This window comes from Microcaecilia unicolor, chromosome 2 (assembly GCF_901765095.1).
Source record: "Microcaecilia unicolor chromosome 2, aMicUni1.1, whole genome shotgun sequence".
In the NCBI taxonomy this organism is placed as follows: domain Eukaryota; kingdom Metazoa; phylum Chordata; class Amphibia; order Gymnophiona; family Siphonopidae; genus Microcaecilia; species Microcaecilia unicolor.
In genome coordinates this window covers 608,731,860-608,744,697 of record NC_044032.1, presented here as the reverse complement: position 1 = coordinate 608,744,697, position 12,838 = coordinate 608,731,860, and the positions used below count along the sequence as shown (strand labels likewise).

Sequence of the window (12,838 nt, the reverse complement as noted above, 5' to 3'; positions counted from 1 at the left end):
ATGTAGCCATCAATAATCAGTCTCTGTGGGTTGTTAGAAAGTCTGTGGGAATTTTGAACCCCTGGGGACTGCTGCACTAATGAAAGCTCAGCTAGATGGGTAGCTTTGCATTCATTATTGCAGATGGAAAAAATACCCGCTGAGATCTGTGCCATCTTTTTCTGTAGTCAGTTTTTGCATCTGTAGCAAGGCATATAATTTTGAATAACCAAAATTATACATCTGTTCAACCTCTGGCCCTTCAACTGCCTCTTCATTTCACTAGTAAAAGAATATGCATTGTTGAACAACTTTCAGGCAACAGTGAAAGCTCCAATTTTTGTAAGTAGAATACATTTTTATCCATGAAAAGGACTTCAACCATGGCCTTTTTATATATTAAAGTTACAAACTGCCATTACAGTTTGTTCAAGATATAACAAAAGGAGTCCACAAGAGTGGAAGAAACCAACTATAATCTTCAAGGAGATTGTCTGACATTACTGTGGGTGTCAATCGAACACTTTTTTATTCTGACTGAAGGAGTTAAGCTTGTTAGTTTTGATGTTTCACTAAATACCCATATTTATGATCATCTTGTTGACTTCATAAGAATCCCTGAAGAAGGCTTTGGGTGCCGAAACACGGCACATGTTGGGTTCAGTTTGTCAACATAATAAACGTTTTATCGCTCACCTTGAAGATTGTGGTTGGCTTCTTCCACTCTTAGTATGCTACATTCCAATATCCACACGATGCGTAATAAAACATTTTACTAGACAGCATAGGGTATAAGCAAAGATAGATAGATAAAATAGAGTAACAGGAATTAGAAAATAAGGGGACTGATTTACGTAAAGTTGCATGAACATAATCTCAGCTAGTGTAGGAGTGGATAAGCATGTCCTGCTACAGTATATGCAACCTGTGTCACTCCTTGTGTGTAATCAAAGCGCATGAAAGAAACAGCAGAACATTTAGTAATTTATACTGAAAGAAGAGTAGTGGTGTACAGTCAAAAGATTAAAAAAAAAAAAATCAAGAGGGCAGACAATGAAAGCCAGATGGAGAAAATAGAATTAAGAAGGATCAGATATGAAAGAAAAATGAGAGGAGAGGACAGACGATGAAAGCCAAAGAGAGCAAATAGAGTTAAGAAAGAGCAAACATAAAATAAAAAGAGAGAGGCTGGTGGGTGGAAGGAGACAAGGGAGGAGGGATGGGGAGGGAGGAAAATTAACAAGGCTAGAGAGGTAGAAACATAACAAACAAGATAGATAAATACTATGGGCCCAATATTCAGAAAATGCTGAGCTCTTAAATGTTCGGAAGGAATGGATCCACGGAAGCTTAGCGGAGATCGGGTGGCAACTCCGGGTAATTGGGAAGCAGAGCTAGTGCTGGGCAGACTTCTACGGTCTGTGCCCTCAAAATAGAAAGGACAAATCAAGGTCAGGTATACATATGAAGTAGCACATACGAGTTTACCTTGTTGGACAGATTGGATGTACCGTCTTGATCTGCCGTCAACTACTATGTTACTATGATCCTGACTTAGGCTCCTAAATTTGGCCCTATTTTCAGCCAAACGGAGCATAACTTTTTCAGCTGAGAGGGTGCAATTCAGCCCGTGGTGGTTTGCATCTTGTAAGCTGCTCCCAGCTGCTAGTTGAACTAACCCTGAATATTCAGTGCAGGGCATGAGAGGTATGTATACTGACTTGGAAGTTAACCGGGCACCAGCTAATATCCAGCCTTTTTACTATCCAAACTTTCTGCACTTTGCCGGTTAGGGGTCCAAATTTTTTTTTTCTACTGTGGGAAACAGCACACTCCAACATTACTGCTGGGTGGTCGCACTAACCTGGTGGTAGTGTTGATTTAGCACATTCTACCCGTGCAGTAGCCCTACTGCTGCTTTGCAAAAGGGCCCCTTATTGAATCAGGGGGATAAGGACTATTGTAGTGGTATAAATTTACATACAGTAGGTTTTTGGTGAGTTTGGATATAAGAGGGTAGCGGTCAGATGTCTACCTGGGACCTTTTATGTGAAGTCCACTGCAGTGCCCCGTAGGGTGCCCCACTGCTCTTCTGGGATGCCTTTGTTGCCAGTCTGCTAAGAATGCTGGCTCCTCCTACATCCCAATGTCTTGTTTTTATGCATTTTTCACTTGACGTTTTTTTCCAAAATAATCCTGAAAGATCGATGTACTGAGCACAAAACATATAGCAAATTGCCATTTTTGAAACAAAATGTTGGACGTTTTTCTGGTTTGAAATTGGCCATGTTTGCTACTGGATGTTTGGACTTTTTCTGGCAACTTTGTCTCAGTTGAGAGTATTTTGCTGAACTGGAAACAATGTATGGCGTTTAACCCAAGTCCCTGAGGAAATTGTTGAAACCCGCGGTGTCGGGCGTTACCAGGGGAAGCCTTGTGGATTATTGACTTTCAGACTGGGAGTGGATCTGAGTTGCTTCATTACAACAAGTAAAAAGAAAGAATTGAAAAAAGACAGAACTAACAAAAATGTCTAAAGATAAGTTTATATTTATTTTTGAGCACATTTCACTCTTTAGGACTCTTGTACTGGTGTAATAGCACATACATTCACTTATAAGAGATAGCCCTATGAAAGAAGTGCTATGCCACAGGGCAGAAATAAATGATATTGCCTTAAAAGTGGTGGTTTTCTCTGAAGGCTGTCTTTATCGATTGGTACGGTGCTATTAGCCCGTATAAGGAGTATTAGATCTTTGGTTGAGTAGTTTTGTTAGTTATTTTTACCAAGAATTGTGGGGAGTTCTAGTGTATTATTTCAAAAATTGGATTTAGACATCAAATTGAAAATGCCCCTCTAAATGTATTAAACATTAAAAATAAATATTTGCTGTCAGTTTTTAAATTAGTAAATACACACAAAAAAACATTTTACTAACATCTATTTATTTATTTATAGCTACAATTTAGTGCCACTTGATATAATTGGCTCTGGATGGTTACATTCAAATGTAATATTATGTCTTTTTTTTCTGTTATCATTCATATGAAGGCTGGATGTTGTTGCATCTTCATTGTATAAGCTATATAGCCAGTTCCCTGACTAAATTACTATTTATTCCCTAAGGATCGTCAGAGCATTATTCATAGTCTAGTTATGTGTAATTTAGATTACTAAAATGCCCTGTACTTGGGTTATCTGGCCACAGTGATAAGAGCCCTGCAGACCAAGGTAGCAGAGAATCCAGGGCAGCCACAAAATTCTGCTGAGGCAGGAGAGGATCTGGGTCAGACAAAAGCAGCAGAGGATCTTGGGCAGAGCATGGGAAGTTGGAGCCTCATGTCCAAGGCAGGAGAGGATCTGGAGCAGCACATAAGTAAAAAGCTAGATCCTCTGTAGACCCCATTGTAGGAGGTATAGAGCAGACTTGAAGGATCCAGCTTTTATCAACTCCTGATGGATGGAGAGAAATGGAAGGAAAGAGAGAGGGAGGAAATGCCGCACAGGGGAAGGAAAGGAAACGGAAAGGAAGAGAGGAAGAAGAGATGCTGCACATGGATTGGGGGAGAGGGAGGGAGGGAGAAAAGGAATAAAGCTGAATGGGAAAGATCAGTGCCAAAGATGGATGTACTAGGGCAGGAAATGAAGGAGAATGAAGGAGAGAAAAGAAATAACAAATGGATAGGAGCATAGTATCGGCCTGCTTATCCGACATTACTGCCTGGATGTCCAACCGCCACCTGAAACTGAACATGGCCAAGACCGAACTCATTGTCTTTCTACCCAAACCCACTTCTCCTCTCCCTCCACTCTCTATTTCAGTCGATAATACCCTCATCCTCCCCCTCTCATCTGCCCGCAACCTCGGAGTCATCTTCGACTCCCCCCTCTCCTTCTCTGCGCATATCCAGCAGACAGCCAAGACCTGTCGCTTCTTTCTCTATAACATCAGCAAAATTCGCCCTTTCCTCTCTGAGCACACCACCCGTACTCTCATTCACTCTCTCATTACCTCTCGCCTTGACTACTGCAACCTACTCCTCACTGGCCTCCCACTTAACCATGTATCCCCCCTTCAATCCGTTCAGAACTCTGCTGCGCATCTTATCTTCTGCCTAGACCGATATTCTCATATCACACCTCTCCTCAAGCCACTTCACTGGCTTCCGATCAGGTACCGCATACAATTCAAGCTTCTCTTATTAACCTACAAATGCACTCAATCTGCAGCCCCTCATTACCTCTCTACCCTCATCTCCCCTTACGCTCCTACCCGTAACCTCCGCTCACAGGACAAATCCCTCCTCTCAGTACCCTTCTCCACCACCGCCAACTCCAGGTTCCGCCCTTTCTGCCTCACCTCACCCTATGCTTGGAATAAACTTCCTGAGCCCATACGCCAAGCCCCCTCCCTGCCCATCTTCAAATCCTTGCTCAAAGCCCACCTCTTCAATGTCGCTTTCGGCACCTAACCATTAATTCATCTATTCAGGAAATCTAGACTGCCCCAATTTGATTGACTGCACTTTTTTGTCCTTTAGATTGTAAGCTCCTTCGAGCGGGGACTGTCCTCTGTGTTAAATTGTACAGCGCTACGTAACCCATCCCTGGTAGTGCTTTATAAATGTTAAGTAGTAGTAGTAGTAGTAGAGAAAGAGAAGCAGAACCAGAGACCAGTGGTGTAGCAAGGAGGGCTAATGTAAGAGAAGATCCACCAACAGGTGGAAAACTCAAGCACCCCACGAGAAAAAACAAAAATGTATAAAAAAGTGGGAGTACGACCAAGGAGACCAGAAACTGGAAGATGTTCTTAAAAAAGGCTTTATTAAAGGTTAGAAGACTCGACACGTCGTGTTTCGGCCGTCAGGCCTGCATCAGGAGTCTATATAAAAAATACATTTATATATGATATGTGTAATAATATATGATATGTGTAATAAAGGAACAGAAAAAAATATTTCAAATAAAAAAGTTAAATCAATAAATACAGTAAATTATATAAACTCATAAAATAGTACAAATGATAATTTGATATAAGGAAATAATAAAAAACATATTAAAAAATATATATAGTAATAATGAAAATGAACAACATACATATAATAAATTAATAAAAGTTTGTAAAATACAAGAACATGTTTTTTATAAGAAATAACTGTTGAAAATCAACAATGTATATATGAATGTAAATCTGAATAATAAAAAATGTACATACATAATGAATGGTGAGACCAAGTGACGAATTATAATGGCAAATGTTTAAAATTAAATTTAATAATAAAATATGTATGTCAATGCATCTATGTATGTGCTAAAATAGAATAATATACATATGTAAACTATGGTGATATTGAACAGAGGTGTAATAACAACCACATAAGTAGAAATACATATAAAAAGTATAGGGAAACCATGGGAATAATTTCTGTCATAATCCATAACCGCATAGCATAAGGAAGACGAATATGTAAAAAATGGCAAATTTAAATGGAAAGGTAAGGTCACACAACTGACATACTGAAAGAATCTTTAATAGGAGACAAAATTGTGTTTACTAAAGGAACTGACCTGCTATGTAGAGTACTGAAGAGCAATGGCAATGAAAATCCTCCGAAGGTATTGTATCAAATCTCTTGTGCTGTAGATTGATGGAAAATGGAATTGATTCTTCAGAGATAACGTATTAGTCTGTTGCAAATATACAAGTCTGTTGCGAATATACAAGTGGAAAAGTGTTTAGCAAGAGAGAAAAATCAAAAGTAATAGATTCAAATTAAGATTGAAAGGGAAAAAGGTAAAGAGAGGGGACAAAAATAAATATTTCTATATAAATAGTTATATATGGAATGCTAGCACCCGGGGCAGTTCTCCATTGTACCCCCCCCCCCCGGGTGCAGCACGATGACACCCCCCCTCGGCTCATCAACACCCCCCCCGACCCAGTGCCTACCCTCCTCAGCTCCCTCCAACCAGCTCCCGCACCCTACCTTTAAAGAAATTTCGGAAGCCATGGAGAAGGGAGGCGCAGCGCCTCGCGCCTGCATGTAAAAGAAGCGTGGATCCTCATCGGGCCTTCCCTCACGCTGTCTGTCCCGCCCTTGCGGAAATAGGAAGTTGCGTCAGCGGAGGGCGGGACAGACAGCATGAGGGAAGGCCCGATGAGGATCCACGCTTCTTTTACTTGCAGGCGCGAGGCGCTGCGCCTCGCCTCTCCACGGCTTCCAAAATTTCTTTAAAGGTAGGGTGCGGGAGCTGGTTGGAGGGAGCTGAAGAGGGTAGGCATTGGTCGGGGGGGGTGTTGATGCGCTGAGGGGGGGGTGTCATCATGCTGCATCCGGGGGGGAGCTGGCAGAGAGCACCCCCCCGAGCTGACACCCGGGGCGGACCGCTCCTCCCGCCCCCCCCCTTGCTACGCCACTGCCAGAGACTGGGAACAAGATGATCAGAAAAAATCACCAGAGAACAAAGGTAGAAAAAATAATTTTATTGTCTATTTATTGATTGGAATAAGTCAGTTTTCAGAATGTGCATCTGCCAGAACTAGTTTTAGACATGGTTGGGGCCTACAAGAAAAACCTCAATTATTGACTTTCCATCTCCAGCATTGCGGTGGTAAATCTCCACCCTCGGCATCTCTGCAGACATGTGCTCAAACTACGTAACTCAAAATGCTGAACGTATGCCAATATGATGGATACCTCCAAAGGTCCTTAGCAATAACTCAGATTGGTAGCACAGCGCAGTGAAAAAATAAAGGTCTTTATGTACCATACTGCTTGCGGTTCAGTTACTTTTTGTTCAGCTTTTCTGTCTACTGTCCACTAGTGTTGGACTGGGCCTCTATGTACCTTTTTTTTTTTTGGCCCAAATTTATCCGTTCATTGGAGGCTGAGTTTCAGAAAAGAGAATGTATGTGTCTAGTACTGGATGTTGATCATATAAGTGCCTTCAAATAATAACAGCAAAATCTTCTGGTGTTGTAAATAGGAAATTATGCCGGCCTTCCTGGCCTCTTCCCTTGTGTGTTTACTGTTCTGTTATACCACATATTGCAAATATGCGTTTGTTCAACCAATCTTCTACATGATCATTTTATTGAATTAGATAACAACTGCTATTCAAACTAGTGAAATACTTTTTACTAAGGGGGGTGCGGTTAAGCATTAATGTGCATTTAGACTGTGAAAAACAGGCTATTAAATTGAGGCATTTTGCCTGTTAGCATGTGGAATTCTCTTCCAGTGACTATTTGCTCCATTCCTAATTATTTGATGTTTCATAAGCAATTTAAAGCAGTGTTATTTGAGCAAAATGTTGGTTAATTATAGTTTTGAAACTGTTATATTTTTGTATATTTCCCAGCTAAATGTGTTGGCTGTCTTATCTTGTGATCCGCACAAAACTATAAAGGATGTTGCAGAATATAAGACTAATGTAATGAAATGTTTTGTGGAGGGGGTATGTTATGGGCAGAGAATGGGCATGGAAGAGTTAACTGGCAAGTGCATTTGGATTAGCGTGCGCGAATGGCTAATGCTGTTAACCTTTTACAGGTAATGCAGGCTAATGCGAACTTTAGCACACGACCAGAAAAAAATATTTTAAAATGCATTATATTGTGCCACAATGAATCAGTGCTTAGTGTGCATGAAATTCTGGTGTTAAAGACAGATTCTAACACCCTTTTGTAAGAGACCACTAAATCTGCCAACTGCTCGATTGGCTAAGGCTGAGTCCGTGACTAACAGAAAATGTGCGTAGGGAAAGCTGCACAGTTCCATGTTGGCTAAAGTTTTTGGAGATGTTGAAAATGCGAAATGTTTAAACATTTTTTTCTAATGACATTTTAAGATTAGAACTTTTTGTGTTTTTTTTTTCTTATTTCAAGGAAGGTTTGCTGGATGTAGAAAAGTCAGAATGTGAAGATGAATTGACTGGTACTGAAATCAGCTGCCTTCGTCTTAAGGGTCAAATGATTTACTTACCCGAGGCAGATAATATTCTCTTCCTGTGTTCTCCAAGGTAAAATCTTACAACTGTGCATTTTAGAAGACCCTCTCTGCTCAGATTTCCATTTGCTGTTACTTAGAAAATATTGGAATGTAATAGAAATCTTCTTGATAACAATACAGAATATTGCATGAATTTTTATTTATTTATTCACACATACAAGTTTTTATATACCTTCTATATGTAAACAAAGTGGTTCACAAATGAAATCACCATTTAATATATTCCCTTTCCCACCTTTAACATTGTCTGGTTACAAACAATTTCCCTAATTCCTAGCTTATCTTGATCAAATTCATTACTATCAAATAAATGACTAAATGAAAACCCACACATCTACCCTATTATATCCACTATTATGGGTAAAGCCTAGTGTTTTATGAAAAGACCAGTAATGGTCTAGCAGGGGGGTATTTTGTTCTACAGTGGTCGCCACTGTTGAGAATTCTCTAGACCTCTATCAAGTGCACCACAAGAATTGCAATGATGGGACTTCCAGTAAGTGCCCCCCCCCCCCCCCCCCCCCCCCCGCAGCTAGATTGCAGATTATGTTTTGGAGCACAGGGCACTAATTTCTGGGCCAGATGTCTAGGGGCATCTTCATGAATATTTGGGTGCGGATCCCAGAACCGTGTGAAAACTAATTAGTCAGTTAGGGGCTGACAATCAATTATTGGTGTTAACAGGCACTTAATTGGCAGTAATTAGGAGCTATGCACAGATCTACCCTACAGGCAACACAAAAAGGGGTATGGTCATGGGAGGGGCAGGGGTGAGTCAGGGGCATTCTCTGAAATTAGGCACAAGAATACTTGGATTTGCACGCATAACTGCCATCATTTGGGTCTGAGCTTTTGCTAGGCGTTAAGTGCTTCTGCCCAAAGTTAAGCACAAGAAGTGCACCTCAAAAAAGATATAAAGGAATTGGAGAAGGTGCAGAGAAGGGCGACGAAAATGATAAAAGGGATGAAACGACTTCCCTATGAGGAAAGGCTAAGAAGGTTAGGGCTCTTCAGCTTGGAGAAAAGGCGGCTGAGGGGTGATATGATAGAAGTCTACAAGATAATGAGCGGAGAAGAGCGGACAGATGTGAAGCGTTTGTTTACACTTTCAAACAATAATAGAACCAGGGGACACAAGATGAAGCTAGAATATGGTAGATTTAAAACAAATAGGAGAAAGTTTTTCTTTACTCAGCGTGTAGTTGGACTCTGGAACTCATTGCCGGAGAATGTAGTGGCAGCAGATGGCCTTACAGAGTTTAAGGTGGGCTTGAAGGAAAAGTCCACTGAACATTATTTAAAAATTATTATTATTATTTTTTTTTTTGGGGGGGGGGGGGGGGGTTGCCCGGTTCTTAAAGCCTGGATTGTCCGCTGTCGGAGACAGGATGCTGGGCTTGATGGATCCTTGGTCTTTTCCCAGTATGTCAGTGCTTATGTGCTTATGAAGCTGTATTCGGTAAAGGGTGCCCTGCGCAGCGTGCCCTTACAGAATACTGTCTTAGCGCGGATCATAATGGCGCCTCACTATGGGAGCCATTTACTGATTCTGGCCCATAGTGTATTGAAGTGTGATTGGACTTATACAGGTAACCAGTGCAACTAATCAAGTAGTGGAGGTGCTGTAACCTGACGTTGCAAAGAGAAGATTAACATTAGCCTTTCAGGTAGCCAGACATTGGAAAGATTTTTTACTGACAGTTTTTATGTTTCCCAATCATATTTTATTTTTAGGGAAAGGGTTAAAACAGAAATTTGTTTTACATAAAAATATATGAATATGGTTAATATTTTTCCTCTATTCCAAGAAGATTATTCTGGTCTCTTTGAATTGTGAGGTACTAGCGGGATATAAGATCAATTTATTATGATGATGATGATAATGATGGTGATTATTATTATTATTAATCTGGTAGTCACATTCTAGGCTACCTGCAAACAGCCTAGTAGGCTTCTGGTCAGTCCCACGTACCAAGCATTACAATAATCTAAAATAGCAAGGACTGATAGCTGCACTACCAACCTAAGTAGGTCCATGGTTAGATAGGGCTTTAACTGGTGAAGAGTTGTACTATAGGGATGGATAAACATTGTTTCCCAGTCAGGTTCAAGTTCAGGTTTGTTTGTTTGTCGATATTAGGGCCAGCTCAAGGCATGAACCAGATGAGGCACTGGCTCAAGGTGCCAAGCCTCAAGGATGCTGATAACATGCCTTACCTGCTCCTCTGGCAAGTGTCTCCCATCCCCTTCGTGTCTCCCTCTCTCTGCCCCAGGTCTGGCAAACCCCCATCTCTGAACACCCTTCCCCCCCGTGTCTGCTTGCAAACGTGTCTCCCTCTAGAGGTCCCCGGCAGCAATAGCATTCCTCTCACCGCTACTGGTGCCGTTCCTGAAGCCTTCCTTCTGCAGTGTTCATACCCTAGTTACACCACTGACATGGCAGATGGAAGGTTTCAGGACTGCCACTGGCAGCGTTGTGTAAAATTCTACCACTGCCGAGTAACCTCTGGAGTGAGATGTGCTTGCAAGTACACACGGAGAAGGGGGTGTTGAGAGAGGAGGAATCTCAATTTGGGGGTAGAGAGGAAGGAGAGAAATATGGTTGGAGTGGGGGAAAAGAAGGAAGAGATAGAGAGATATTGTGCTTTGACTCAGAGGAGAGGAAGAGCTGGAGACATGTTGGACCCAAAGTGGGGGAGAAGGCAGAGAGGAGAGATGGAAACATGTTGCTCCCCAGAGTGGAGGAAAGGGGAGAGGAGAGATGGAAACATGTTGGACCCCAGGGTGGAGGAGAGGGAGGAAGAGAGGGAAGAGAGAGGGAGAGATCTTGGGCCTGGAGATGGAGGGGAGGGAAGGAATATGTTGCATATGGGGGAGCATAAGGAGACCAAAGGGGGATATCGGACATGGGGTAGGAAGGGAAGTCAAAAGGTACATGGAAAGCAGATGCTGGATCAAAAGGGAGGGCTGTTTAGGGAGATGTTGGACATGATGAGGACATCGAGATATGGAGGGAAGATGTTGGACACCAGAATGGGGAGAAGCTAGACATGCAAGATATGGTAAGAGAATGCAGTTGCTGGATATAGGGACAGATCAGGAGAAAAAGTGCAGATGTTGGACACATTTGGGATATGAGAGATAGAGAGGAGATTTTGAACATAGGAGGATACAGGGAGATGAAAGGAAGATAATGGACACAAAGTAGATGGAGGGGAGATGCTGGACATGACAGGAGTATAGGGACATGTTAAACATGGAGGCAAAGGATATAGGGGAACATAGAGAGATGCAGTGAAGCATTTAGAGATGAAGATATAGAGAGATAAAGGGGAGATCCTGGACGTGGAGAGAAACAAAGAGGTGGAAGCAAAATGTTGGACACAGCGGCATACCAAAATGGACAGGATGCTGGACATTGGGAGGGATTTGAAAAGAGTGCAGATGCTAGACACAGGAGGTGGGAGAGACAGAGGAGATGCCGGACTCAGCATAGGGAGATGGAGGGCAGATGCTGGACACAGGAAGAGAGAAAGGAGGGATGCTGGACACGAGCATGGCACAGAGAAATAGAGAAAGATGCTGGACACAGGGAATGGAGAGAGTCAGGAATTCTGGGCATGTGGGGCTATTGAGAGAGGGATAAATACTTGACAGAGGGTGAGAAATCAAGAGAGGGAAGACACTAGATCAGTGTTTCTCAACTCAGTCCTTGGGTTTCACCCAGCCATTCTGTTTTTCAGGATATCTACAATGCATATGAATGAGAGATCTGCATCACTGCTTCCTCAGTATGCTAATCTTTTTCATGCTTATTCATCGTGGATACCCTTAAAACCCAGCAGGCTGAGTGTGCCCCAAGCATTGAGTTTAGAACCACTGTTCTAGATCCTTCTTCAAAGAGGTGCCTCTGACCCTTAGTGGCAGTCATGCATTACTACTGTTAGAGGGTTCAAGCTGCCATATATAGCTTGAACTCCTAGTGGCACCATTTTGAAGAAGGCAGCCACCAGGGCAGGAACAAGTGGGAATTGATCCTGCCTCCGGAACCCCTTGGATAAGCCAAGGTTATGCAGGTGTTCTGGTTTTCTAGAAGGTAGCTGATTTGGGGGGGGGAGGAGCTACAAGATTGTGGGGGGGGGGGGGGGGGGGGGGGAGGCTGTACCTGTGTTTGTGGGGGGGGGGGGGGGGGGGGGTGGAGGGGAAAGGATGCTGGATTTTATGGACCTTTGGTCTGTCCCAGTGTGGCAATATTTATGTACTTATGCAAGTAAAATTTCCTGCATTGCTCCACAGCATACGTGCTTTCCTCTGCATTTTTGCGGATATTTTCACATATAGGTTAGCCGAGAGGAGGCATCAACATGCGTAGCTGGTATTTTTAAAACTGCCCGTGTTTTGCCCAGAGAGAAACCCCACAGAAAAAGCAAATACTCTGAGCCTGATATTCAGCAGGCGGCATTCAGCGTTTTACTGACCACTGCCAGCATTATCCCCAGAAATACTATACCGGGCCATGTCCAGGTTCTGCATTAATTTTCTGAGTATATGGGAGCAGCCAAAACATAGCCGGTTAAGGGTCCTTTTTACTTTTTACGTGTCAAATTGGAACTACCACCCGGCTACTGCATGCCCTGGGCAGTAATTTCATTTTTGATGCGCGTCCAAAACACACGGTAGAAAATATTTTCTATTTTCTACTGTGTGGCGCTTACCCGGTGGTAATCGACAGTTTACATGCGCTGGTGATTATTGCCTGGTTAATGTGTGAGACCTTACCGCTAAGTCAATGGGTGGTGGTGTGGTCTCATGCTGTAAATGGTCGTGGACTGTGTCACGTTTTCCA

The 12,838-nt window shown here is 42.5% G+C and overlaps 1 protein-coding gene across 2 annotated transcripts in view; it reads left to right on the top strand.

The window, feature by feature from the left end:
• The window catches only part of GUCY1B1 (guanylate cyclase 1 soluble subunit beta 1), a 181,870-nt gene that overhangs the window by 114,163 nt on the left and 54,869 nt on the right, over positions 1–12,838 (top strand). For both annotated transcript variants that reach the window (XM_030191612.1, XM_030191613.1), the window contains one exon: positions 7,869–8,002. In XM_030191612.1, the coding sequence (XP_030047472.1) occupies positions 7,869–8,002 (134 nt within the window). The remainder of the gene's footprint in view (positions 1–7,868; positions 8,003–12,838) is intronic.